Source organism: Marmota flaviventris, chromosome 8 (genome assembly GCF_047511675.1).
Source record: "Marmota flaviventris isolate mMarFla1 chromosome 8, mMarFla1.hap1, whole genome shotgun sequence".
Lineage (NCBI taxonomy): Eukaryota > Metazoa > Chordata > Mammalia > Rodentia > Sciuridae > Marmota > Marmota flaviventris.
Window position 1 is genome coordinate 53,640,530 of NC_092505.1, and position 27,463 is coordinate 53,667,992.

At 34.8% G+C, this 27,463-nt stretch overlaps 1 protein-coding gene across 8 annotated transcripts in view; it reads left to right on the top strand.

Moving 5' to 3' along the window:
* The window catches only part of Lmln (leishmanolysin like peptidase), a 72,423-nt gene extending 46,213 nt beyond the window's left edge, over positions 1–26,210 (top strand). For 2 of the 8 annotated variants that reach the window (XM_027936187.2, XM_071615250.1), the window contains 5 exons: positions 5,389–5,521; positions 7,343–7,502; positions 10,599–10,729; positions 17,987–18,197; positions 22,636–26,210. In XM_027936187.2, coding sequence (XP_027791988.2) covers positions 5,389–5,521; positions 7,343–7,502; positions 10,599–10,729; positions 17,987–18,197; positions 22,636–22,736 — 736 coding nt within the window. In that variant the 3' untranslated portion in view covers positions 22,737–26,210. The remainder of the gene's footprint in view (positions 1–5,388; positions 5,522–7,342; positions 7,503–10,598; positions 10,730–17,986; positions 18,198–22,635) is intronic. The other 6 variants (XR_011708341.1, XR_011708339.1, XR_011708340.1 and 3 more) reach the window with 6 other exon arrangements.
* The last annotated feature ends 1,253 nt before the right edge of the window (positions 26,211–27,463 follow it).

The following is a 27,463-nucleotide window of genomic DNA, read 5'->3' on the forward strand; positions in this document are numbered from 1 at the left end:
TTTTTGGAGTAGTGACCCTTTTATCATCTTGTAATGCCTTTCTTAATCCTTGATAATTTCCCTTACTCTAAAGAGTAATTTTTTTTTTTTTTTTGTACAGTCTTTGCCTCATTTTTGTTTCAGGGTAATACTAGTTTCATAAAATGTAGTGTTCCTTTCTATTCTATTTTCTGAAAGAGATTATTTAAAATTAGTGTTAATTCTTCTTTAAATGCTTGGTAAACTTCTCCAGTGAAACTATCTGAACCTGGGGATTTCTCTTTGGGGAGTTTTAAAATTGTGAATTAGTATAAATTAAACTTTTTCACAACTATTTCACATTGAATGAACTATAACAATTTGTGTTTTTTGAGTTGATCTGTTTTGTCTAAGTCATCAAATTTATGTGTGTAGAGTTGTTTGTAATATTCTACTATTTGTCTATAAGGGCTGTGGTGATATACTATTTCAAACCTAATATTGGTAATTTTCCTCTCTCTGTTTCTTTGTAGAGATTTCTCAATTTTATTGATCTTTAGAAACCAGCCTTTTGTTTCATTGATATCTTCTATTCTTCTGTTTTCATATTCGTGGATTTCTATTGTTTGTTATATATTTCCTTCTGCTTGTTTTTTGTTTTTGTTTGGTAGTTCTGGGGGTTGAACCCAGGGCCTTGTTCATGCTGGGCAAGTGCTCTACACTGAGCTGCATTGGTTTTTCTTTAGACTCTTGAGATTTGATTATTAATTAGAGACATTTCCTAATGTATGTATTTAGTGCTATAAATTTCCCTCCCATCAATTCTTTAGCTTTGTGCCAGGAAATTTCAGTATGTTTTACTTTTATTTTCATTCAGTTCAATGTATTTTTTAAGAATTTCCTTTGAGACGTCCTCATTGACCCATGTTGTTTAGATTTTAAGTGTTTGAAAATTTTCTTGTTATTCTCTTGTTGTTGAATTCCAGTTTGATCCCATTATAGTTAAAGGATATACTCCATATGATTTAAGTTCTTTTATATTTGTTGAGATTTGTTTTATAGCCCAAGATAAGGTTTCTGTTGGTATATGTTCCGTGAACATTTGGAAAAAGAAATGTATACTCTGCTGTTGTGGGTAGAGTATTGTATAAATGTTGTATATCATGTCCTGTTAGTTAATACCATTTTGTTTGTTTTTTGGTACCAGGGATTCAACCTAGGGGTGCTTAACCATTGAGCCACATTCCCATCCCTTTTAATTTTTTATTTTGAGACAGGGTCTCACTAAGGTGCTGAGAGCCTCACTAAATTACTGAAGCTAGCTTTGAACTTGCAATCCTTCTGCCTCAGCATCCCAAGCTGCTGGGATTACAAGCATGTGCCACCACACCAATAGTTGATAGTGTTATTAAGTCCTATGCCCTTACTGATTTTCTGTTACTTATTCTAGCAATCATTGAAAGACCTCAGAACTGTTTCAGTCTTCAAATCTGAAAAGATATTGTGCCTTCTCTCTACCTTTCAGAGTCTTCTTGCATCTGTTTTCTAATATCCAGGATTTTTAGTTGTACTTGGAAGAAAGGAAAACATATTTATTCCATTTTCCAGGAAGTAGAAATGGGACTCAACATTTTATATTTATATTTTTAAAAAATTCCCCTAGTAACTGTGGACTTGCATTTAGGCACCATTACTTTAGAACTGTAACAATGATTATGACTTATTCGATTTATTTGGCATTTTATGATTTATAGAACTTTCAAATAGAATATAATCTCATCATTTCTGAAAGAAATACTACAAAATAAGAACAATTGTCTGCATTTTACTGCTAAAATAAAAAGGTCAAGACAAGTGGCTTGTCCATAATCATATATCAGATAAGACACAGAGCTGGGACTTATAACTTTTCACTTCAAGACCTTGGCCTTGCCCATTAAGTCTCAAGTACTTTTTGTGTCATAAGGTATCATTGTCATATTTTCTTACCTGGGTTCAGTTACAGAGCAGTTTTATTCAGTGGTCTGATGTCTGAATTATAACACTAATGTGAAAAGAGCTGCTAATAATCACTAGCAAGAATCACCTGCCAACCACTTTGGGGCCAGCTAGTTAACTCCAACACAACAATTTGATCTGCCAAAATAGTGATTCCCAGATTTCAATGAACATTAAAATAATCATCTAGAGAGCTTTAAGAAAATCTCAATACCCACCCCCCAAAAAAGAAAAGAAAAGAAATGGTTGGAAACATTAAATCTGTCTAAACAAAGATTAAAAAACAAAAAAAATCTCAGTATCGAAGTTGCATTCCACAGTAATTAAATCAGAATGTTTGTGGTGATAACCAGGCATTGGTGTTTTTGTTTTGTTTTTTGTTTTAAGAGAACCTCAGATGATTTCGGTATGCATCAAAAATTGGAAACCAGTTTATGGTGTATTAAAGGAAGTATGTAGCCGGTGGCACACACCTATAATCCCAGCTATTTGGGAGGCTGAGGCAGGAGGAATGCAAGTTCGAGACTAGCCTGTGCAACTTAGTGAGACCCTGTCTCAAAATAATTTTTTTTTTTTTTTAAAGGAGGTATGTGGCTAACACTGCAGCTGCAAGAGTTTAGAGAGACTTTTTCCTTCCTGTTAACAACTACGACCTTTTTTTTTTTAATTTTTAATTTTTAGGTGCACACATCTTAATCTTATTTTTATGTGGTGCTGAAGATCGAACCCAGTGCCTCACACATGCCAGGCGAGCGCGCCACCACTTGAGCCACATCCCAAGCCCCAACAACTACAACTCTTAATTGTGCCCCTTTGAGTCTCAATTATAGGATCACCTAAGACCAAAAATAGAATAGTTCCTCTTCCCCTTTCTTAAAAACGGTTGCTTTCACAATTTTTGTGAGTTCACTGCATTCTCTCCTATTCTGTGAATCATAAGTGATTAGCAGTTTTCTTGGTAAAAGACTAGATAGTAAATATTTTAGGCATTGATCATTATTAGAGTCTTTTTTTTCTTTTTTGGAGGGGGGAGGGGAGCATAGTGGACATTGAACTAAGAGGCATTCGACCACTAAGACACATCCCCAGCCATATTTTATATTTTATTTAGAGACAGGGTCTCACTGAGTTGCTTAGCACCTCGCTGTTGCTGAGGCTGGCTTTGAACTCACAATCCTTCTGTCTCAGCCTCCCTAGCTGCTGGGATTACAGGCGTGCACCACCACACCTGGTTTGTTGGAGTCTTTATGCAACTATTCAACTCTACTTTTGTACATCAAAAGACAAAATAAATATTTGTGTATGGTCATGTTCTAATAACACCTTATCTTACAAAAACAGGTTGTGTGCTAGAAGTATAACTCAGAGTAGAGCTCTTGCCTAGTATGCATAAAACCCTGGTTTGATCCCCAACACCATACACACAAAAAAAGCAGGTTGTGGATATGATCCAAGAGTTGAGTTTGTGGACACTGCCATAAGCATTTCAGATATTTCACTTGTGGATAATTGAAATCTAAAATTATTTGCCATCTTCTGGTACCACAGGCCCAGTCTCACTATGTCCCTGAGTTACCTTAGAGGTTCTAGAGTGACCCTTCTTGAGCACAGGGTCTGGTGCATAACTTCTGGGCTTCATTATCTATGACGCTTCTCCTACATTGTTGGGAAACCAGTGTTAGAAGAGATCCACTGAGGATGGGCAAAACCTCATTCATCTGAATCCCTGAATCCGTGCACACTCAAAATTCTTCCTTTTTATTTTTTGGTGCTAGAGATGAAACCGAGTGCCTTACCCATACTGGGCAAGTACCCTCCCAGTGAGCTACATCTCAGCCCTATTCTTCTGTTCTGAAGCTACTGGTCTGATAAATACCCAACTCCTGTGTCCAGCTTATTTGCCATTAGTAATGGCTATAAAGCTATACTCTCCAGTATGGTACCATTTAGCCATGTATGGCTACTGAAATTTATATTTAAATTATTATAGTTAAATAAAATCTAAAATTGAATTATTCAGTTGACTAATCACATTGTAAATAGTTGATAGCCATATGTGGTTGGTGGCTCCTGTATTAGGCAGTGCAAATGTACGGTATTTCCACATTTGCAGGCACTTCTACCAGACACTGTTGCTCTGCATTTTGTTAAGTCATAAGTCTTGGAGAGCTCTAACTTTGGAACTTAAAATTACTAATTTTTAACCTCTTTATTCCTCTTTATTCCTTTAACCAAGACTGATATTTCTATTAAAGTAAAAAGGTAATATTTTGTTTTAAAGGAAGTGAGATTCATGGTATCAAGAAAGTGACTAAGAAGTACTGGTCATATACATTGGAAACTTTATTATGGGATGTTATAAAATTGCTTCATAAAATGGTGGGGACAGTGGAAACTCCATTTATTGAGTAACTTGTATGTGTTAGGCACTGAGTGCTTTGTAGTTGAAGCTCAGAAAAGTTAAATACTAAGTAAGTGGCTGGCCCTGGTATTTGAATCCAAACTTTTTTGATGACTTAAGACCTTTGCTTTCCTAGTATACTGTGCTGCTTCAAGTTTACCAAAGACTATGGTAGGTATTTTAACCTATTTTATCTCAGGAAGCTATAATTCCCTAAAGATATTATGTTAATTTTTGTTTGCTTGTTTGTTTTGCAATGCTGGGTATAGAACTCAGAGGTTATGCTGACTTAAATGAGAAAAGTACCAATCTTCCTTCAAATAAGAAATCTGGCTTAGCTTTTTTTTTCCTTAGGAGACATGTGGGAGAATAAAAATATCAGTGATCCTAGTATAATTCTGTGGATACATCTTACCAGAATTTCTATGGAATACTGAGATCTCATTTATATAATTTTGTATTATAAATTGCCAATTTGATGACTGATCAGATTACAGGTTTGTTTGAAGGTTAGTTTTACAAGACAATGCTACAGATTCTGATATCATTTGAGAATTTATAAGACTACTTATATCAAATTGTCCTTCCAGGAATCAGTTTAAAAGGGATTAGGACAAATTGGTAAAATTTAGAAATATTCTCACAGTCTTCATTTTGCACAAGAATATAAAATTGTTTTTTGAATATTTTCAGTTTAACAATTTGTCAAAATTCTTTAAACTAGATTTTGACATAGGAAAAGATTGCACTCTTTGTAGCTGCAGAGCAGAGGGGATATGACTACCATTTGTTTCTGAGACTCCATTTGTTAATTATGATGATTTGATTTTTAGACCAGCATCTAGAATTTCATCTATTGGCATTAAAACACAAAGCTGATATGCAGAAAACAGGAAAAAAGATAAATAGGATTTCATTTAGTAACAGTACGACAATGTTAGAATTTATCTAGCATGGACAAGCTCTATAATAGACTTCTAATTATTTTTTTTTTTTTTATTTGATGATATGGTGCTTATTTTTGTGTGCAGAAGGCAGGTGCTGAGCCCGTACTGTGACACGCTCAGAAGTAATCCATTACAATTAACTTGCAGACAGGACCAGAGAGCAGTTGCAGTGTGTAATTTGCAGAAGTTTCCTAAACCTTTGCCACCAGAATATCAGGTAACACATGTTTTCAGCACAATTTTAGGAATCATATTTTTAAGAAGTCATCTCCATTTTGACTTCAGAGAGTAAATTCCCCAAAGCCAAGTGCTATGGCACACGCCTATAATCCCAGGGACTCTGGAGGTAGCTTCAGCAATTTTGTGAGATCCTCAACAATTTATCAAGACCCTATCTCAAAATAAAAAGGGCTGGGGATGTAGCTCAGTGGTAAAGCACCCCTGGGTTAAATCCACAGTACCAAAAAACTTAAAAATAAAATAAAATTTCCTAAATTTTTTGATGTGTAAGGCCTCTGTGCTTTCCATGTTAGGAAAAAAAAAAAAAACTGAAGAATTCCTCCATTTCATTAGTGTACTCATCAATAGCAATTATTTAATATCTGGCAGTGCCTTATAATAATAGTAGAATGTATTGTTTTGATCTGTTTCTAAACTGTTTTCTTTCTAGTTACTTCCAAAATCTTTCTCTTTAAAATTCCTCCGAAAGTCACTTTGGTGTCTGACATAGTAGCTCCCACCTGTAATACCAGCTACGTGGGAAGCTAAGGCAGGAGGATCAGAAGTTTAAGGCCATTCTGGATAACACGGCAAGATCCTGTCACACAATAAAATTTAAAAAGGGCTGTGGCTGTAAATCAGTGGTAGAGCATTTGCCTAGCATGTGCAAGGCCCTGGGTTCAATCACCAGTAGCGTTTATAAAAAGGTAACTTAGGTCTGAATCTCTGAACACCTTTAAATCTCTTGTTGCCATGGCTCTCTCTAAACTTCTTTGCTCTACCTGCCATTTTCAGAGTAATCTTAAGTCAGAAATGATGTCTCAGAAGCTAATTTAAAATGATAGCTGCTAATTTTGAGCTTCCTACATATATTTATGACCACACTGAGTGCTTCAGACACCATAAGATGGCAACTGTATTTTTTTTTGGTACCAGGATGTGAACTCAGGGACACTCAACCACTCACTGAGTGCCACCCCCACATCCACATCCCCAGCCCTATTTGTATTTTATGTAGAGACAGGGTCTCATTAAGTTGCTTAGCACCTCGCCTTTGCTGAGGCTGGCTTTGCACTTGGGATCCTCCTACCTCAGCCTCCCAAGCCACTGGGATTATAGGTGTGTGGTACTGCACCTGGCATGGTAACTGTATTCCTAAGCATAGCTTTATAACTCATAAGTTGTTGTAAAATGTAAAATGTGAAATATTTAGGCTTATCTGATACCTTGTTCTTTGGTATTCAGAGTTTTTTTATATATTTAATTTATTTTCTCAATTATTATTTTTTCAAAACAGCACATCAATTAAGCCTCCTAAAAACACCTGTACATTTTATTTGTTTGTCTTTGCAACAGGGTCACACTATGTTGCCCAGGTTAGTCTTGAACTCTTGGGCTCAAGCAATCCTCCTGACTCAGCCTCCCCAATAGATAGGACTATAGGTGTGTACATCACCTGACACTTTATATTTAGAGTGTCTTAATTCTATGCATTTGTTTTATGTTTTGTCAATTCTTAAAGCTCTTCCTTTTGCTGTTAAATTCTCTTTTTTAAAACATTAATCAAGTTTGTCCTCCTAAGAAATGTTGAATTAATTTATTTATCTTGCTTATTTTTAAACAATAGCAACTTCAAAATACCCTTCCTATGGCATATTATATCTTCTTTGTGTTATGCAGTTTATGAAGAAAACTACACTAATATCTTGTGTTATACAGCATTAGAGAGTTGTTATAAGTAGCCTATGGACTTTATTTTGATTATGCAGAATGACTCTTAATTTCTTGTCTTTCTGATAATATTTTTTAATTTTTGCAGTACTTTGATGAACTCAGTGGAATACCTACAGAAGATTTGCCTTATTATGGTGGGTCAGTAGAAATTGCTGACTATTGCCCTTTCAGTCAGGAATTCAGTTGGCATTTAAGTGGTGAATATCAACGCAGCTCAGATTGTAGAATATTAGAAAATCAACCAGGTTAGTAGTCTAGTTAAATCAAGTATTAAATACACAATAAGATCATGTATCAGCAATATAAAATAGTGGTGAAGGGCACAATCCTGGAACCAGCCTGTCTGAGTTTGTGTTTTAGTTTCACTGCTATTCATCAGTGAGAAGTCATTTAACTTTCCTGTGCCTGTTTCTTCATCTGTATAATGGGAATAATAATATCTATCTCATAGAATTGTTTTGAGAATTATATAAATAAAATAATAATTACATAGAACTATGCTGGCTCATAAAGAGGATTGTTATCTCTTAGATACATGAATTCATGTGCACACACTGCATTTTAGCAATACCTTACATCTGCGTAGCAATTTTCACTTGTAAAGCACTTTTCATTATGTATCATTTCCTTTTATTTTTTCTAAAAACCTAATGAGAGACATAAGAGAGATATTATTGTATTTCATTGGTGAATGAACAGACATCAAGTAATACAGTTAATTGATATCAGTGTAAGACCCTCTGGTATTGGGTTGTTTTTTTCCCCCCCATCTTGTTTTTGTATCAGGTTGTTTTTATTAAAATGCCTTAGGTAACCTATTTTTTTTCTTTCATAGGAAGTGTGCATTTTATGCAGTTTAGAAGTAACACGACATGTCATTCTGTAGATCTCAAAATAATACTGTTGCCCCATGGCCTGTAAGATATATTACTAAAGTCATGCCAGTAATCCCAATAACTTGGGAGGCTGAAAAGACATCAAAGGAATAAACTATATGGTGATTTAGTATTTTTTAATACCTTTATTTTATTTATTTTAATATTGTGCTGAGGATTGAACCCAGGGCCTCACGTGTACTAGGCGAGCACTCTACTGCTGATCCACAACCCCAGCTCCTCGTATTTTGAAATAATAGTTATAGCTCATACAATATTCTCACATCTGATATGTTAATAAAAAGCAATAGTTTTTCTCTCTGTTTTTAAAGTTTTCAACGTTGTCTTCCCCCACTCCCAACACTATTCACTCCTTTATTATAGATTTGGTCATTTAAACTTCAAATTTCTACGATGTTTTTACAAATTATTCTGAAACCTGACAGGTTTAACTATATTTCTACAGTCTTGTTTTCCCATCACTCATCTATTTAATTCATGTCCTGAAGACTTAATATAACTACTCAGAAGTCCCATGTTAAAGCAAAAGAAATACACAGATCTGTCAATTGTGGGTTTTCCAGAGATAACCATTTTATTGTTTTAGAGCTGGAGTTGGCAAACTTTTCTTTGTGAAGGGCAAAATATAAATATTTCAGGCTTTGCCATTCATCTGGTCTCTGTAGCAGGTGCTGTGCTTCTACAGTGTCAAATTAATATGTAAACAACATTATATGTAAGCAATATTATACATAATATAAACATATATTTTATAAACAATATTAAGTGTGTGAGGGTTTCAGGATTTGGGCTGAGGGTTATGGTTTGCTTAACCCTGTTTTGCTTACTGATCACGAGCTTTTTTGTTTGTTTTTTTCAATGGTACTGGTAATTCCAGGGGTGTTCTACTACTAAGCTACACCACCAACCCTTTTGATTTATTTATATATTTTAGCGTTATTTTTGATTTTTATAAAAGGTCTCTCCAGGGGCCAGGTTGTGGCCCAGTGGTAGATGCTTACCTAGCATGTGTGACACTGGGTTCTAGCCTCAGCACCACATAAAAATTAATAAATAAAATAAAGATATTGTGTTCACCTATAACTAAAAAGATTTTTTTAAAAAGGTCTCTCCAAGTTGCCAAGTCTGGCCTCAAACTTGCAATCCTCCTACCTCAGTCTCCTGAGTATATGGGATTAGGGACATGGAACACCACTATGCCCTTTGAAGACTTTGAAACTCATAAATAAAAGAAATCTAGAGTTCTGTTTTGTATTTTATTTCTTAGCTCATATAATTAATATTTTTTAAAAACTGACATAAAAAACTTATTTCAAAATGGACTAGTTGAACTCTCTACTTTAAAAAAATGAAGCTTGTATAAAGAGAGTACACTATTACTAGGGTTTGCCCATTAGGTTCATTCGGTACTGTACCTCTGCAGGTGTATGTTTAGAATGAGACTAGATAGATCAGCATGTTATTTATGACTTTACAGAGGTGGCACAAATTGAAGTTTTTTTTAAAAAAGCTGCAAAACCCAAAAAACCCTTCATTATATAAATCATTTGGCCTCATCCTGTCATGAGTCACTTGGATATAACTCCTTACTTAGGCCAGTGATTCTTATTTTTTTTTGTTTTGTTTTATTGGCACACATTAATTATACAGAATGATGGGTTTTGTTTGTGGCATACTTGTACATGCATACAATATACTTTGATAATTTTCAATCCCCCATTATACCCTTTGCCTGTCTCCTTTTTATATGTATGTATATATATTTTTATACACACACACACACACACACACACACACGTATGTATGTATATATTTAGTTGTAGATGGACATGATGCCTTTATTTTATTTATTTATTTTTATGTGGTAACCCAGTGCCTCACACATGATAGGCAAGTGCTCTACCACTGAGCCACAACCCCATCCCACTTATTTTTCTCTAATAGTCTCCCATTTACATTCTGTAGTTCTTATTTTGGTATCTAATCATTTAATGATTCTTAGTGTCAAGTCCTTAGTATATTTAACCTAGATACTTTCAGCCTACTTTTATTCTCTTATTTCTGATATATAGTAATTCTACCATGCTAGTTCCTTTATGACAATTCATTTTTAATTTAAAATCCTGTTTATTTTAAATTTTTATTTAAAATGTCCATTTAAAAAGTTTGATTTGGGGCTGGGGTTGTGGCAGCGGTAGAGCGCTCGCCTCGCACGTGCAAGACCCTGGGTTCAATCCTTAGCACCCCATAAAAAATAAATAAATAAGTGAAATAAAGGTGTTGTGTCCAACTACAACTAAAAAATAAATATTTTTAAAAAATAAAATAAATTAAAAAATAAAAAGTTTGATTTTCTTAAAGCAGCTTTTAATTATAAAATAGAATGCTTCAATTTCTTATTCTTTGTATTAAAAAATCTAATTTGAGACTCCTGGTTTGCTTCAGAAATTTTTAAAAACTATGGTGCCGAAAAGTATGGACCCCATTCAGTTTGTCTAATCCAGAAGTCGGCATTTGTTATGGAAAAGTGTGAGAGGAAGCTGAGTTACCCAGACTGGGGAAGTGGATGTTATCAGGTAAAGTACATGTTTTTAATAATTATGCTAAATATTATATAATTTTATCTTGTGGTCTTTTATATTTGAAATTATATTTTATGCATTTTAGATACATAATTTACTGATGGATAATTTAGCTTATTTTGATTATTTATGTAATTATTAGTTTGGTGCTTGTGTTTTGTGAAAATATTTTTATTTCTTTGAGGAAAAATTTGCCTTTCTACATTTGTTTAACAGTAGATATAATTGCAGCCAGGTGCAATGGTTCATGCCTATAATCCCAAAGATTGAGGAGGCTGAGGCAGGAGGATCACAAGTTCAAGGCCAGCCTTGACAATTTAGCAAGACCCTGTCTCAAAATAAAAAATTGAAAGGGGATGTGGCTTAGTGCAGAGTGCCCCCTGGGCTCAATCCCTACTACAACCCCCTATCAAAAAAAAAAAAAAATACATATGTATATGTAAAATATCTATATATTAATAAGTTTCATAATATTTTTACTTCTGAGCATAATGAGGAAGTAATGATAAAGATTAAGTTTTGTTCTTGAACAAATATTTTATATTGGAAGAAATGTAAAATTTTATTTCAAGAGGTCTAAAGAAAGAATGAGTTATAAGAATTAAAAAACTAATTGTTGATTAATAATAGTTTTTTATATAGTTCATGCTTTTTATATAGCTCAGTGGTGGAGCACTTACCTAATATGAGATAGGTTTTGAGTTTAATCCTCAGCCTTCCAAAGAAAAGAAAAAACTAAGATTAGAAAGCCAAATGGCAGTGCATTCTACTGTCATGTATAACTAATTAGTAAAAAATAAATAAAAATTTAAAAAAAGAAAAAAAATTTAAAGTAATCTAAATGGCCAAACTACTACTTTCCCAATTATTTATATATCTGATATTGATTGTCACCTTTTTAAGAACTGATCAAGATACAGGAATTCTGTAACTTAGGGGTATCCAACTTAATTTTCCATATCAGGAAGGATAATGTGATCCTGAGAACTGAAGAATAAGCATTGTGCCATTTCCACTACAAGAGTTAGATGGTCCTTTGTAATTAGGAATTTTGCAATTATTTTTAAAGTTGACTATGACATTTAATTTTTTTGGTAACACCTTTAGTAATATATATTTTATTTAATTTCATTTAATTCATATAGCATTAAAGTCTTACAAAGAAAATTAGAAATAAATATTTTCTAGCTGTAATCTGACAACTGGAATCCAGGAATCACGTTCTAATAAATCCCATTAAAGATGTATGTATTGAGGGCTGGGGCTGGGGCTCAGCGGTAGAGCACTTGTCTGGCATGTATGAGGCACTGGGTTTGGTTCTCAGCACAGCATGTAGATAAATTAAATAAATAAAGGTCTATCAACAACTTAAAAAAAATTTTAAAAAGATGTATGTATTGAACACTTTGTTGAACACATTGTTGGTGGGACTGCAGACTAGTAAACCACTTTGGAAAACAGTTTGGAGAGTCCTCAAAAAAAAAAAAAAAAACAAACAGGGATGGAATCACCATGTGACTCAGCTATCCCATTCCTGGGTATTTTCCCGAAAGATCTAAAGTTGGCATAATACAACAACAAAGCCACATCAATGTTTACAGCAGCACAATTCAAAATAGCTAAATTGTGGAATCAACCCAATCAATAGATGAATGGATTAAGACAAGGTGGTACATATATAAATATAACGGAGTTCTTCTCAGTCATTTAAAAGAATGAAATTGTGGCATTTGCAAGTATATGGATGGATATGGAGAATATTATGTAAAATTAGTCAAACTCAGAAACTCCAAGGTTGGATGTTTACTCTCATATGCAGAAGCTAGAGTGAAATGAAGGAAAGGGGGAGGGAAGGATAAGATTATGTAAAGAACCAATCAAATACAATTTAATAGAGAGCTAAATAAAGTCTATTAGAATAGAAGGATAAGTGGGGGAAGATGGGAGGGAAAAGAGGGAACCATGAACTGAAGTAGATTTTCATGCATGTATGAGTTTATTAGGAATGAACCCAACAACTGTGTATAACTATAAAGCTCTAATTAAAAATAGTATGTAGTTCTTACCTAGTTAAAATTATGGTATGTAATTTTGTCTTACTGGCTTCACTTAATACTGTGGGGGGCCCAGTGAATACTAGGATTAAACCCAGGGCCTCATGCGTGCTAAACAAGTGCTCTAGTACTTTTAATAGGGGATACCTCTTCCAAGTTTTTCCATTAATAATGTTTATTGTTGGGCTGGGGATATGGCTCAAGCGGTAGCGTGCTCGCCTGGCATGCGTGCAGCCCAGGTTCGATCCTCAGCACCACATACAAACAAAGATGTGTGTCCGCTGAAAACTAAAAAATAAGTATTAAAAATTCTCTCTCTCTCTCTCTCTCTCTCTCTCTCTCTCTCCCCCTCTCCCTCTCTCTCTCTCTCTCTCTTTAAAAAAAAATAATGTTTATTGTTGTTTATGGCTACAGAACCACGGCATCATTTTAAAGTATTATAATTAGGAAAGTTACTCTCGTACATATTGAATTTATTTCCATTTTCACCATATAAAAATGCTTTTATAAATATATTTACATTTTTAAATAAATTCCCATAAGTGAGAATATTGAAGGAGACAAAGCAAGAACAGTGACAAGTATAATAGGAAGGTGACCTTTTTAAGCTCTTTTAATGTTTTATAAATCTCAGCCACTATGAAGGGATTATATAGACTTACCATGCCATCTGCAAAGATTGGCTCTACTTTCACTGTACCAAAATATTGTCAGTTATTTTTTCTAATACTAGTACTATTTATGTGGAAAATGTGTTTGATTTCTTAATGATTAACAGTTTGATTAGCTCTTTTGTGTTGGGGGGCTTTGGGGCATTTTTGTTTATTGGTTTCATGATTGTTGTTTTTATTTATTTTGATTGAAAAACTCTCAGAATGGCTCAAAAAATTTTTTTCTGGGTCATTTCATGCAAATTGCAGGCATGCTACCTGCTAAATACTTTCACTCCTAAATACTTTAATTCATATTTCTTATAAACAAGGACCACCTTCTACATAACAATAATACAGCTTATTTCTTTTCCTCACTCTGCCCATTTGGTAGTATTTAGCTCTTTCACCTTTTCTTCATATTACATTCGCTTCCTAGTTCTCCATCTTCTCGGTAGTAATTTTGGATAGGTATATTTTCATTATATTTACCTTAAGATGACTATGTAAATGTGAAGCCATGTGTTTTACAATGATTACTTCTCTAATTCTCCCCCCAAAATTTTCCCTCTGGATTTAATAACTAATATCTTGTTTTCTCATTCAGTTTTTCTTTATTTAACACTAATTTAATTCCAAACTTTTTTCCTTGGACTCATCTAGTTTCATATAATCAGATACTTTAGGTATTCTATCAGTTTAATCTTACGAAAATCACCTCTGGAAATTTCTAATCTACACTAATCTGGATGAAGATAACCTTTAAATTTATAACATAACTGTCCCTTTCCTTCTCCAGTCAAGATCATCCTGGAGATGCCTCTGTCCCTTTCTTATATTGGTTCCCTTACTTCTAGGTTTTTTTTTTTTTTTTTTTCCCTTCATTTTAATGGATCATATCCCCTGGTGGATTTTTGAGGAGTATCTGGGAGAGGAGAATTTTGAGACCTCTAGCATATGAAAGTATCACTATCCTGCCCTTATACTTGATGATAGTGTAGGGAAGGCAAGACTCAAGCTGGGCCTAAGGATTAAGTTGGCAAAAGGTACATTTCCAGGAGTAAAACATATGTGTTTATTTAATAAAAGTTTCATATGAAAGAAGTGGTAAAATCTAGATGCTTTTTTACTAGGTTAAACAAAGGGAAGCAATTATGGAAAAATAAGTAAAAGATATGGGGAGGCTAAAGGAAGATGAGAATTATTTTAACAGCATCTGTTTGTACTAAAATTTGCTCCAGTGATGTTTCTTTTATCCTGGAATAAGGAAGACATCTTTTTTTTTTTTTTTTTTTTAATATTTTTTAGTTGTTGATGGACCTTTATTCGAACCCAGTGCCTCACGCATGCTAGGCAAGCACGCTATGCCTGAGCCACAACCCCAGTCCCAGGGAGGACATCTTTCAAGAAGAGAGGGAGAGTCAGAACATTTTCCTTGTTCTGCTGTTTTTCAAGTGCCTTTAGCTCTAAATAATTGTTATGCCAAAATGGCATATTTGGCGGTGGCATATTCTACTATTCTTCAGTAGTTTGGGTATAGTTTTCTTTTTGAAAATCATTGTCCATCATAATTCTGAAGGAATTTTTCCTTTGCATTTTGGCTCTCAATATCACTGTGATTTTTTTTTAATGTATATAATCTTTTTTTCTTTCCCCTCTGGAAGCTGGTAAATTCTTTTTTTTAACTCTTTATTTTTTAAAGAGTTAAAATTGTAGTGAAGATAGTGGTCAACAGGCCTTATGTACATACTCAGAGTTTCCAAATTGCTTTTCAGTTGTTCTTCAATATATACAGGCTGTTTAAGAACACCAGAAATAGACCTAACTCTTAATAAAATAAACTTTAATCTCTCTATCTGTAGCCTATACTTCTTGATTTCTGGTGCCAGCAATTCCAGGCCTTCCTGTATTCTTCAAATTCCATCATGTTGCTTCTTGGGTTTCCTTGCTGCTGGATTTTGATTCAGCTTGCTTGAGTCTATTAAGTCTTCTTCTACTTGTACATCTACTTTGTCTGCCAACACTTAATTCCCAGAATTAGCTTCATCAAGGGAGTTTTCCCATCAACACTCATCTAATTCTCTTCTTCTTCCCAAACTGTAACGTCTATATGTACCTTACTCTGCTCCAAATGCTTGCTGGGTGTAGTGGTACACACTTGTGATCCCAGTGACTATGGAGGCTGAGACAGGAGTACCTCAGGTTCAAGGCCAGCCTCCGCAACTTAGCAAGACCCTGTCTCAAATTTTTTAAATAAATAAATAAAAAGGACTGGGGATGTAGCTCAGTGGTAAAGCACCCCGGGTTCAATTCCCAGTACTAAAACAAACAAATGAATGAATCCCATGTCCATCTTAGGGTATAAATGCTATTTTAACATGAAAATTTCTAATATTTGTTGCTATTGTTTTTACCATTTTCAATTCTTTTTTTTTTAAAGAGAGAGAGAGATGGAGAGACAGAGAGAGAATTTTTTAATATTTATTTCTTTTAGTTATTGGCGGACACAACATCTTTGTTTGTATGTGGTGTTGAGGATCGAACCCGGGCCGCACGCATGCCAGGCGAGCGCGCTACCGCTTGAGCCACATCCCCAGCCCGATTTTCAATTCTTAATCATAGTCTTTTTTAAAAAAATCTTTATTTTATGTACTTATTTTTTTTTTTTAATATGGTGCTGAGGATCGAACCCAGCACCTTGCACATGCCAGGCGAGCACTCTACAGCTGAGCCACAACCCCAGCCCTTCATAGTCTTTTTTTAAGGAAAAAGTTATATGTTATGTCTTTTATCTTAGTTAAAGGTTCAAGAAGGCTGACACTGTATCATGGACTTCTTTGGTATTCTTTTCAGCACCAAGCATAATGCTCAATCAATTCTTGCTTAAAATAATGATTACTTTGCACTATTGAGTGACAGACTTAGGGAAAAGGTCACTTTGTAGTTTGTTTTTTGTACTTATTGTAACAAATTTCCAAATTAGTCTTATATTTCAACTTCACTAATGATAGAGTTATTTTTTAAATGACTCATTGTTCAAATGTACTTTTGTAATTCTTCTTTTGAAATTGCCATTTGAAGTAGTTTAATAACTAAGAAAATAAACTTTAATGTTTTCTATTACCCCTATGTTAAATCTTATGTTAAATAGTTTAGACAGCTACATTTATCAGACTTGGTTCTGGGCAGCTTTGGGCTATTTCCATAAATTGCATCTACTTTGGCAAGTAAAAATTTGTTGCCCTCAGACACATTCAGAAGCATTCACTGACATTGAAGGTAGTTCCAAGAAAGAAGTTCCAGAAATATTCAGTGTGAAGTAGCGTATTTGAAATTAACATGAAGTCTTTGTAGGAAACGACTTTGAAGAAGACACAGTGATTTTTAAATGTTTTGAAAGTTGTCTTTAATGTGTTTGTTAAAAAACATTAGTGACCCCTGCAGTTGAGATTTGAATCTTGCCTTTCAAGATGTTACTAGTCTAGCTAGATACAGTGGCACATACCTGTAATCCCAGCTACTCATGAGGCTGAGGCAGGAAATTCAAAGCCAGCATCATCATCAACTCAGCAAGACCCTGTCTCAAAATAAAAACTTAAAAAGGGCTGGGGAGTAGCTCAGTAGTAAAGCTCCCTGGGAATCAATCCCTAGTACCTTAAAAAAAAAAAAAAGATGTTACCAATCTGGATAAAATCACCATGAATTTGTATCTCTGAGCAGAAGATCTGGGGTAGGAAGAAAGAATGAAGAACTTTCCCTATGTACATTTCTATATTCTATGCTTTTTTTCTTTACAGTGAATATATATTATTTTAATGATTTAGATAACTGATAAAATTTGACTTACAAAATCTCCTGACTTGTGGAGAGAGGTGAAATGATTGATGGCTATTTCACAGAGATTTAGGCTGAAGGATGCTGAAAAATATAGAAATATTATTCTTTATAAGTTGGCTTCAGGGTCTGTGAATTCCAGTTGCTGAACTGAGAGTTTAAGAAATACCACCACAGGGGCTGAGGTTGTGGCTCAGGGGTAGAGCGTTTGCTTTGTGCTTGTGAGGCATTGGGTTCAATTCCCAGCACCACAAATAAATAAGCAAATAAAATAAAGATCCATCAACAACTAAATATATATATATATATTTACATACATACACACATACACACACACACACACACACACACACACTACTAGAGTGAAAATCTTTTAGAAACTATGAGTTAAAAGTATGCTGGGGGAGCTGGGGTTGTGGCTCAGTGGTAGAGCGCTCGTCTAGCATGGGCGAGACCCTGGGTTCAATACTCAGCACCACATAAAAATAAATAAATAAAACTGTGTTCAACTACAGTTAAAAAAAAAAAAAAAAAATATATATATATATATATATATATATATATATATATATATATATGTATGCTCAATGCCAAATTGTGCTTTATAGCCAATATTTCTAGTGAATTTTAGTATATTTTCTGCAATTGAAGGAGAAATCTCATATCCTAGAATCTTACTGATGTGATTTTTTTTTTTTCCTCCCTATTGGAAGATTTCTTGTTCTCTTCAAGGTCTAATGGTTTGGGTCCAAGATACTTCATATTTATGCAGCCGGGCTGGACAGGTCCTCCCTGTCAGTATTCAGATGAATGGTTGGATTCATGAGGGAAACCTGCTCTGTCCATCATGCTGGGATTTCTGTGAGCAGTGTCCTCCAGAGACAGATCCCCCAGTGGCTAACCTGACCCGAGCTCTTCCACTGGGTGAGTACTCTTTGTGGTTGGAACTAAGAGGGAAAGTAATGAGGGGACTTTTCCTACACAGTGTTGAAATTACCTTTATAAGAGCCTGGAGCAAGTTGAGTTGCTTCTCTCCTGGTTGCAGCTTGTAGCGAAATCCTTCTTCCTGCCATTATAGAACTCTAAAGTAGTAAGGAGACAGTTCTTTAGAGCTAGAAGGAGGATTGAAAAATCTGACTTGAGAAGAATGCCTTTCTCATTATCAATTGTTCATACTGAGGCTCACAACCCATCACTAAGATTGTAAGAACAGAATTCATGAATTCTCAATTAAAATTGTGGCTTAAATGAACTGTGAGTAAATCTATGGCAGCACAGCATTTTAGAATATGAACAACAAAAATCTCATGCAGTGTTTTATTTTCTTAACTACAGTTATTTTTAAAAATGAAACTGCACTCACAACCCTTTGTCTCTTCTGTGCTCTGGTTGAAAATACAGGGCTACATTCAGTTTACACGTGAAAGTTTTTCCACCTCTAGGAAACTTCCTTTCTTTTCCAAGTCCTAGGGGCTTTAGCAGGAGGTGAGTTTGGGGAGATTAGTACTTACGTTGAGGGTCTTCAAGATCACCTTTAGTTCTGTTGGCTCAATAGAAGGACTCACAGGACTTGACATACTTAAGGCTTAGCCTTGTTAAAGCAAAAGGATGCAAAACAAAATTAGCAAAGGGAAAATGTGCATAGGATGAAGTCCAGAAGACAGCAGTTCTAAGACAGTAGCTAAGGACTGTCTTTGCAGACAGAATTTCTAAGCCTGCCAGGTTCAAACTCTTTTTTTTTTCACAGTATTTTAGTTAGCTGAATTTTCTGCAGTTCTAATAGTAATCACACAATTAATTATTTGAAATTCTATAAAGCCTTACACCTTTTGATGTAATATACAGTAAATATAGTAATAAATCCGCTCAATTAACTTTTGATGTGGAGATGATTGGAAGACTTAGTTTTCTTACAGTTGTTATTAAATTACTTTGGCTAAAATCCATAAATAGATAGTTCTGATGAGTTCTCATTCTCAGACCTAATCCCAGATTTAATTGTAAGAAACTATCACCATCTCATTGTCAAAGAGACAAGCAAGGATTCAGACCACTAGCCTTTGAGTTGAAATAAAGGGAGCATTAACTCCAGCTGGCTAGGGGTAAAATTCTTTGGAATCCAGGAGAAGAATGTGTAGGAATGAGGAGAAAGCCAGACCCAGTCAAGGGCCTTTGAAAAGTTCCCACCTAGGAGCATGACAAAGACTAGGGAGTCTGTTGAAAAGAGGTGGGCAGCACTTGATCATGGCACTTTACACTCTACTCCAACCAGCTGGCACTTTACACTCTACTTTTTATCCTGCTTCCCTCTTTATCAGTCCTTTTTCTGAGGCCTTTGTGTTGTGGTCTTATTTCTTTTCATGTTAACTTGCCAGTTCAATAGGAGGCAGGCTCAAAAACATTGTAAACTTCAAATTACTAACACTGATATTGAAAAATGTGCAAAAATATTATAAGAATGGATAATTTCAAGCATTACTTTTATAGTTTGTAAGCATCACTGTTGAAATTGTAGAATAACACATCCTCCCATGTATGCTAATACATGTGAATAGAGCACACACAGAGCTTTAACTGAACATGTTAAACTATGAACTAAGGACCTGGACAGACTTTACATATGCTATTTCTTTTAGGTAGATTGTTTCTCTTTAATACAGTTTTTATTGACCAACAAATTGTAAAAATGTTGACACTTGAAATGTACTTGTATGAATAATATTAATAATTATTAAACAATCATCCCTAATCTGTCTTCTGAATTAAAGTATTTTTTTAAGCGTGACTTTAAAACATTAAAACTGCTGATATTCTGGAGGAAGTGTAATGATATTTCTCTCCCCAAATTCTTCTGATTTTTGTCGATGTTGTTTTTCTCAAATGATTTGTTCACATAGCTTCCTTACAGTTGCAGTGTCTTTTAAGAATGTTAAACTTGGGGTTGTGGCTCAGTGGTAGAGCACTTGCCTAGCATGTGTAAGGCACTGGGTTCAATTCTTAGCACCACATATAAGTAAGTAAATGAAATAAAGGTCCATCAACAACTAAAAAAAAAAAGAATGTTAAACTTATCTTCTTTTCTCCTTCCTTTTCCATACTCATTACTTCTAAATGCTTGAAGCAATTAAATAATTGTTCTTTATTGCTCAAGACAGTTTCCATTATTGATTACGAAATCAGGAGATAAAGACCTGTGTTATAAGTAACTCCAGCTAACTCCACCACTACCTGATGCAGTAGGCCAGAAATTTTTCTAACAGAACATTTGTGTTAACGGAAATATTCTGTAATTCACATTGTCCAATTCAATAATATAATAGTCATTGGCCACAAGTGACTATTGAACATGTGCAATGTGGATACTATGACCAGAACTAAATATTTATTTATTTGTTTGTTTGTTTATTGTTCAGTGCTGGAGATTGAACCCAAAGCCTCATGCATGCTGGACAAGTCCTCTACCATTGAACTGTACAAGCAAGCTCTAAGATTTTAATTTAACTTTAATAGCACATATAAGTACTGGCTACTACTATAGTGGACATTTACAGCTCTAGGTCAGAGGTTCTCAAACTTTAGCATGCATCAGAACCATGTTAAAACACGAATAATTTGCATTTTTAATAAGGTCCTAGGTGATGCTGATATTGGTCTAGGGACCATACTTTGAGAAGCACTATTTTCTATTAAGTGGACTTCTCATAGGATTTGTATACAATTACATTTGTAACAATTACATGGTGATTCCATTGGGAAAGAATGGAAATTTCCCATAGGTTGCCTACGTAACATGCCATGAGACAATTTTTAAAATGATACTCAACACTAAAATAGATGCTCAAAGAGTGGTCTCATGCCTTGATAATTATCATTCTGCTCATCTGTAACTGAAGATCCACTCTATTTTTGTTACCTTTTAAGCAATTTAGACTTGAACCTTAGTGGTTCTTTAAAGACCCATCTTATAATGTTCAGAATATTTTCAAAATCAGTAAGTATTTATTTAAGTAATTTCACATTGTGATTTTTTCCACTGTCCATTTCTTGACTTGAGTCAAGATTTACCTACAAGAGAACTTTTTAAAAAAACTGATGCTTGACTCACAGTTATCCTATCAGCCCACAATTCTTCGAGTTCTATAATTCACACTTCTTTTATCTCTACTTGAATTGTGGACATTCTGATGACAACTTCAAAATTCCCATATAAGATCTTTATTGTTCAAAATATAAAAATAAAAACTCATCATAAATTAAGGTTAGGTTGGCCTTGTCTCAACTGCAATAAAAATATTTTGATTATGAGAATTATTTAGGGAAACATTTTAGCCTTGAGAACAGTTCATGAATAATTTAAAATATATTCCTAGTGCCCAAAGCCCATCGTCTGCTTTTTCCACATCAAACCTTGCATGATATGGATGAATGGGTAGATTTCTAGAAATTGGGGACCATCTGTCTTAGTTTGACTGGGTAGGCCTCATGTCTCCCCTCCTGGTGTAATTATTAACAGTGCTGTCTTCTATTCTTGAACTGTACTGGTTTGGAATAATAAATTATATGGTCACCCTACTTATAAGGGACAAGTAAGGATAAAAGAAAAGAGTTCTTTCTCAGCACAGCAGCATATCTCTGTAATCCCAACAACTCAGAAGGCTAAGGCAAGAGGATTGCAAGTTCAGGGTCAGCCTTGGCAACTTGAGAACTGTCTTAAAAATAAAAAGGGTTGAGGAGGTAGCTCAGTGATAGAGCACTCCTGGATTCAATCCCCAGTACTAAAAAAAAAAAAAAAAGGAGAGAAAGTTCTTCATCCATCACAGAATAACCAAGTTCACGTACCATCTTTACCTTTGCTGGTTACCACCCTAAGACACTTCTTTCTTTTCATGGGTGCCATTTTATTATTACCTTGACTTGGTAGATATCTTTTCTTCCTTTGTGTGTATATTCTATTCTTTTATAATATTAAAAAACAATAACTGTGTATTGGGGTTTCAGGAAGTCACTCTTTTTAAAAATTTTTAAATTTTTGTTTATTTTATTAGTACTAGGAATTGAAACCAGGAGCATTTAACCACTGAGCCACATTCCCAGCACTTTTTATTTTTTATTTTGAGACAGGGTCATGCTAAGTTGCTCAGGGACTCACTAAGTTCTGAAGCTAACTTTGAACTTGCGATCCTCCTGCCTCAGCCTCCTGAGCTGCTGGAATTTCAGGTGTGCACCACCATTCCTGGCCAGGATGTCACTCTATTCTGCTAAGATGGTTCTTATTCACCTCTACGCATCTGTCAATATTTAATTGGTATGATTTAATCACAAAAATGGTTATGGAAAGTTAATTTCTTGTTTTCAACTCTAGATCTCTGTTCCTGCTCCTCCAGCCTGGTGGTCACCCTCTGGCTTCTGCTAGGCAATCTGTTTCCTCTGCTGGCTGGATTTCTTCTCTGTGTATGGCACTAAGAATGGAAAAGTGAAATTTAAAGAAAAGTGAATTCTCAACTCCTTTATCTCATATTCCTGTGAACAAAGCACAAAATCTGGGCAAGCGTGAACCTGTGCAATGGTAGAAGTGGCACTTTGGCTTGGGCCTGTTGACTACAATGGACCTTGAAGCAAAACTTCACAGCAGTCGCTCCTCATCAACTACCCAGCCACCTCAAAGATTGGAGAAGGAGAAGGAATTACAAGTCACCACATCTTATACTTCAAGATACATAATCTCCCTGAAGTTTTCTTTTGAAAACAGGATAATTGGTGAAATTCCCAGAGTGATTACATACCTCAGCATTTTCATTAACCTAAAATGATAAGCAAGTTCATCATGGACACCACAGTAACAAACAAATAATAGCCAATTATTACAAAATTGTAAGTTGTGGATCTTGCCCTCAGAAGTATCAGTTGCCCTTTAATTTACAGAAAATAATGAATTAAAATTTCTACATCACTATTACACTTATTTTAAATTTGATGGCTGTACGTATAGTACACTTTTATTTGGGCTTAGTTTAGTTTGATTTGGTTTTGGTTTCAAGACAGGGTCTTAGTATGTGGCCCAGGCTGGCTTTTTGCTGGCAATCTTCCTGCCTCAACTTCCCATGTATCTGGGATAGAGGCTTGTGCCATCATGCCCCACTTGTCCATAGTACATTTGTATCATTGTTCTCATTGTTTGTCCTGAAGAGTTTTAAACTGTTTTACTAAGTCTTGTGATTTCATTCCGCTTGCCTTTTTTGCCAGCTGTGTAGCAGTCTACTACTGAACTGTTATCAGTGTATCGTTAACCCTGTCTACTCACCGATCTTCAGTGCTCAGCTTCCATTTCATTGTCCATTAACTTAATAATGACTCCAAAAAATGTGGAAGCAGAGAGTAAAACACACTGCCCTGCAAAAACGTTGAAGATGTGCAACCAGAAGAAAAAATTGTTGTACATTTTTCAGGTATTAGTTATGACAACTGTAATCCAATGAAGCAAAACCATTTATTTTATCCCTTTTGAACAATGTAGATGAAAAGAAATTGTGTTATAAACATGTATGTGGTTATTATTTTCAGTGGACTAAAATTGTTCAGGAAGAATTTAGAATACCTGAAAAATTTTTTATGCATAAGATGAAATTTGTATCTTTTACCTCCTGCTTTTGATAACTCTCTTACCACATAGATTTTGTGAAATAATTCTACTGTGGTACCAGAGCACCAACCCCATTTAGCGATTCCTCTTTGAAATTTCTTTAATGACAGGCGATGCCCAGTTTTTCTCTCTAAAGCTAATAAGTTCTGTAGCATTAAAAATTCAACCCTTGAAGGAAGCTTGTTTAGAAATTGTGCTAAATGAGCAAAGCAGCATAACTGCTGTTTTGGCAGTCCCACGTAAAGTTACTTTTTTAAAATACATAAATCTAAAGTATATGTTTGCATGAGATATAAATTAGAGGTATTTGTGGTATTTGTCATTGTGAAAGCTGGGGCCCCAAACATAGTTAATTTCAGTTTAAGAGAAAGAGTGGTCTGCTGGACAACACTCAGTATTATACATCTATTAAATTATGCAAGGTGAGAGAAAAGTAGAGTATATTTTTAAATAAATGTATAATTATCTAAACTTACATACTTATTATTATTATGTATCACCCCACAAAGTTGTATAAAGAACTTCACCAAAAAATCAAATGGATTAATAATATATTTGAGATTCACAGTGCTAGGTTTGACTATATTTTGACTGTTGTGCAGTAATGCCATTAGATAGTATTGTTTCCAAGCATGGTGCTTTTTATACTTGAAATATATTTTTGCTTTATTTTTTGATATAATTATATTTGCACTGATGACTTTATGAAGAAAATATTGTGGATGACATTTTTTGTATATATATTTATTAAGCTTGGAATCTGGTGACCCAGTGTTTTCTCTGCACAAACATGAAATGTGATGGAGTATGAGATTAAGAAATTGTGAGTTCCTGAAGGTAACTGACTGCATTGATGTCTCCCTTTCTCTTCAGTAAAGCTTAATCAAGGTTGTTTATAACTGATTCTGCATAGTATACTCAGCAAGACTTAGAAGGACACTAAACCTGTAAGAAATTTTAAGAGACATATTTTAGTCTCTTAGAATATGACAATTTTGAAGCAAAAACTTTTAAAATCTGAGACAATGCAGAAATATTAGTCTAAAATTCAGCTGTGAACTGAAGAATTTGAAATTGCATACATGCTGGTATTCTGTGGTGGTTAGGAGTGGGCTGCAGCTGGGGTAAAAGTTAAGTGGAGCAGGGAAGAAGAATGCAGAGCTGCTAATTTGGGGACAATGAACTAGAGTCCCCTCCCAATTCAAAAAAGGTCAAGTGCTTATAAAAACTGACTACCTCGGTTTTCAGTTCAAACTTAGATTCATTTTGTTTGTTTTAAGGTCCCAGTTATCAAAAATATCATAAGAATTTGTCTCAGGTTTTGAAGACCAGAATTTACAGGAAGGAAATAAAAGCCATGTCAGTAGCCTTGAGCTGACAGCTTTAAAGAAACTGGCAAGCAGTTAGGTAGTCATAATGTAGTTCTCTCTGGTATTTTCTCAGAAAACATTCTTTTTCCTTGCTTTTTTCTTAAAATCGGCAAACCTTACCTTTTTCCTATAAGATATTTATTTTTGTTAAGACCAAATGGATATTCTAAAAATGTTAAAATATGGTTAACATAAGTTTTCAGTGTATTTTGGCTTAGTTTATCAATATTTAAAGTTGAAACCTAATTTTTCGATGTTTAAATAGTTTTAGGAAGATACATAAATAGATATTATCAGAGTATTCCATAAAATTTTATTGATGTGCTTTTCAGTGTGAGAAGACTTACTGTTTGAGGCCATCTAAAAAACAACTAGATGATTTCTCAGAATCCTTCCAGCTGTAATATTCTATGACTAATTCTCAGCCACATTGCTTGTCACCACTGGCTCTGATCCACCTCCTGGAGTGTGCAGCCTTCATGTTGTGCTCATCACAGAGTCTTTGCTCAATGCCTTACTGCTGTCCATGTCTTTGGACACCTGATGGACAGAGAAGAATCTGTCTCTGAGGGCAGTTGAGTGACAATCCCCAAAGAAGGAGACGGACTTAAGTCACAGCCCCACAGCCCTATTTCACAATGGACACTGGTCATTCCCGCCATGACCTTGCAGTCCAGGAGGATGAACATATTTTGATAGTCTATAGTTTTCATTCTGAAGAGAGAACTTTCCTGAAAAGAAGAATTTTTTTTTTAATGTATATTGGGTCGGGGGGAGGGGAGGTAGTGTTGAATTATTTTCTTTTATGTTTACACTTTTAATAAGTAAAATAGAAGATTTGAAAATTATTCTTTATTTATAGTAATGAACTTTAAGTGTAATATATTCCTTAGAAAAAAAACAATTTTAATAAAAAATGGAAACTAATTTGTATCTTGTCTTTACTTATTACCATCAATTTTTTAAAACCTGAATGAGGAATAAAAACATAGTTATGCTCCTTTATTTGAAGAAGAGTTATTATGAAATAAAGTTCAGTTTTTACTTTAATTTGAGTAATATTGTCCTTACAGAATGGGGACTAGCCCTCAAATAGTTAAACAGGAGAGAGCAGACCAAGCCAATGCACAGAACAGTTTGTTCCATGCTGCAGGCCAGGAGTTTCATTGCGGGACCACCTGGAGCACTAAAGTACCACATTTACATGGTGGCATCAGATAGACTGTGACTATCGTCATGGAGTGTAGTTCTTCCTCATAACCTGAATGTAGTGAGAAAGTCCCCCAGGCGAGCCTTTCCAATGTACACACAGAACTATTCTGCCTGTGACACAGACTCAAGCATTTTGTGGAATTGATAGCTGTGTGACCTAATTGTTGAACCTAGATCTTTATGGGAATTTCATAACCTATAGATTTTAGGAGTTTTAAATATTCCATATAAATAGCTAAAACTATATACAATTAACTATTTAATGCAGCTGAATAAATCCAGTGTTATTTGTTCGGCATATGGAAGATAAAGCTGTATACATGTGTTACCTTGTTTACTTTAAGTTTTGTTGTAGACATAGAGTATAGCTTCTTTAGATTGGTCTTTTGTTCACAATTACATATAGGTTGGTCTTTGTTCACAGTCTCTCCACTAGATTTTTTTGAAATGGGAGTTTATTTAAATCAAATCCCTCCCCTGCTCCCCCACCCCGCTAGGAATTAAATCCAGGGAGTAGCTACCACTGAGTTACACCCCAGACCTTTTTATTTTGTGATTTGAGACAGGTTATCACAAAAGTTGATAAGCCTGGCCTTAAACTTGTGGATCCTTCTGTCTCAACCTAAGTTGCTGGAATTACAGATGTGTGCCACCACACCTAGCTCAGAAGTTAATTTTTTAAAGTTAAAAATAAATTGAACAGGCTGGGTATGGTGACACATGCTTATAATCTCAGTGGCCCAGAAAGCTGAGACAGAAGGTTCACCGGATTGGACAGGGGAAAACGGGGAAGGGAGGGAGGGTTGGGATGAGAAAGACAGTGGAATGAATTGGACATAGCTTTCCTATGTTCATATGTAAATAATGACTACAGCATGTACAACCACAAGAATGGGAAGTTATACTCCATGTATGTATGATGTCAAAAATACATTCTACATCATATATAACTAAAAAGAGCAGATAAT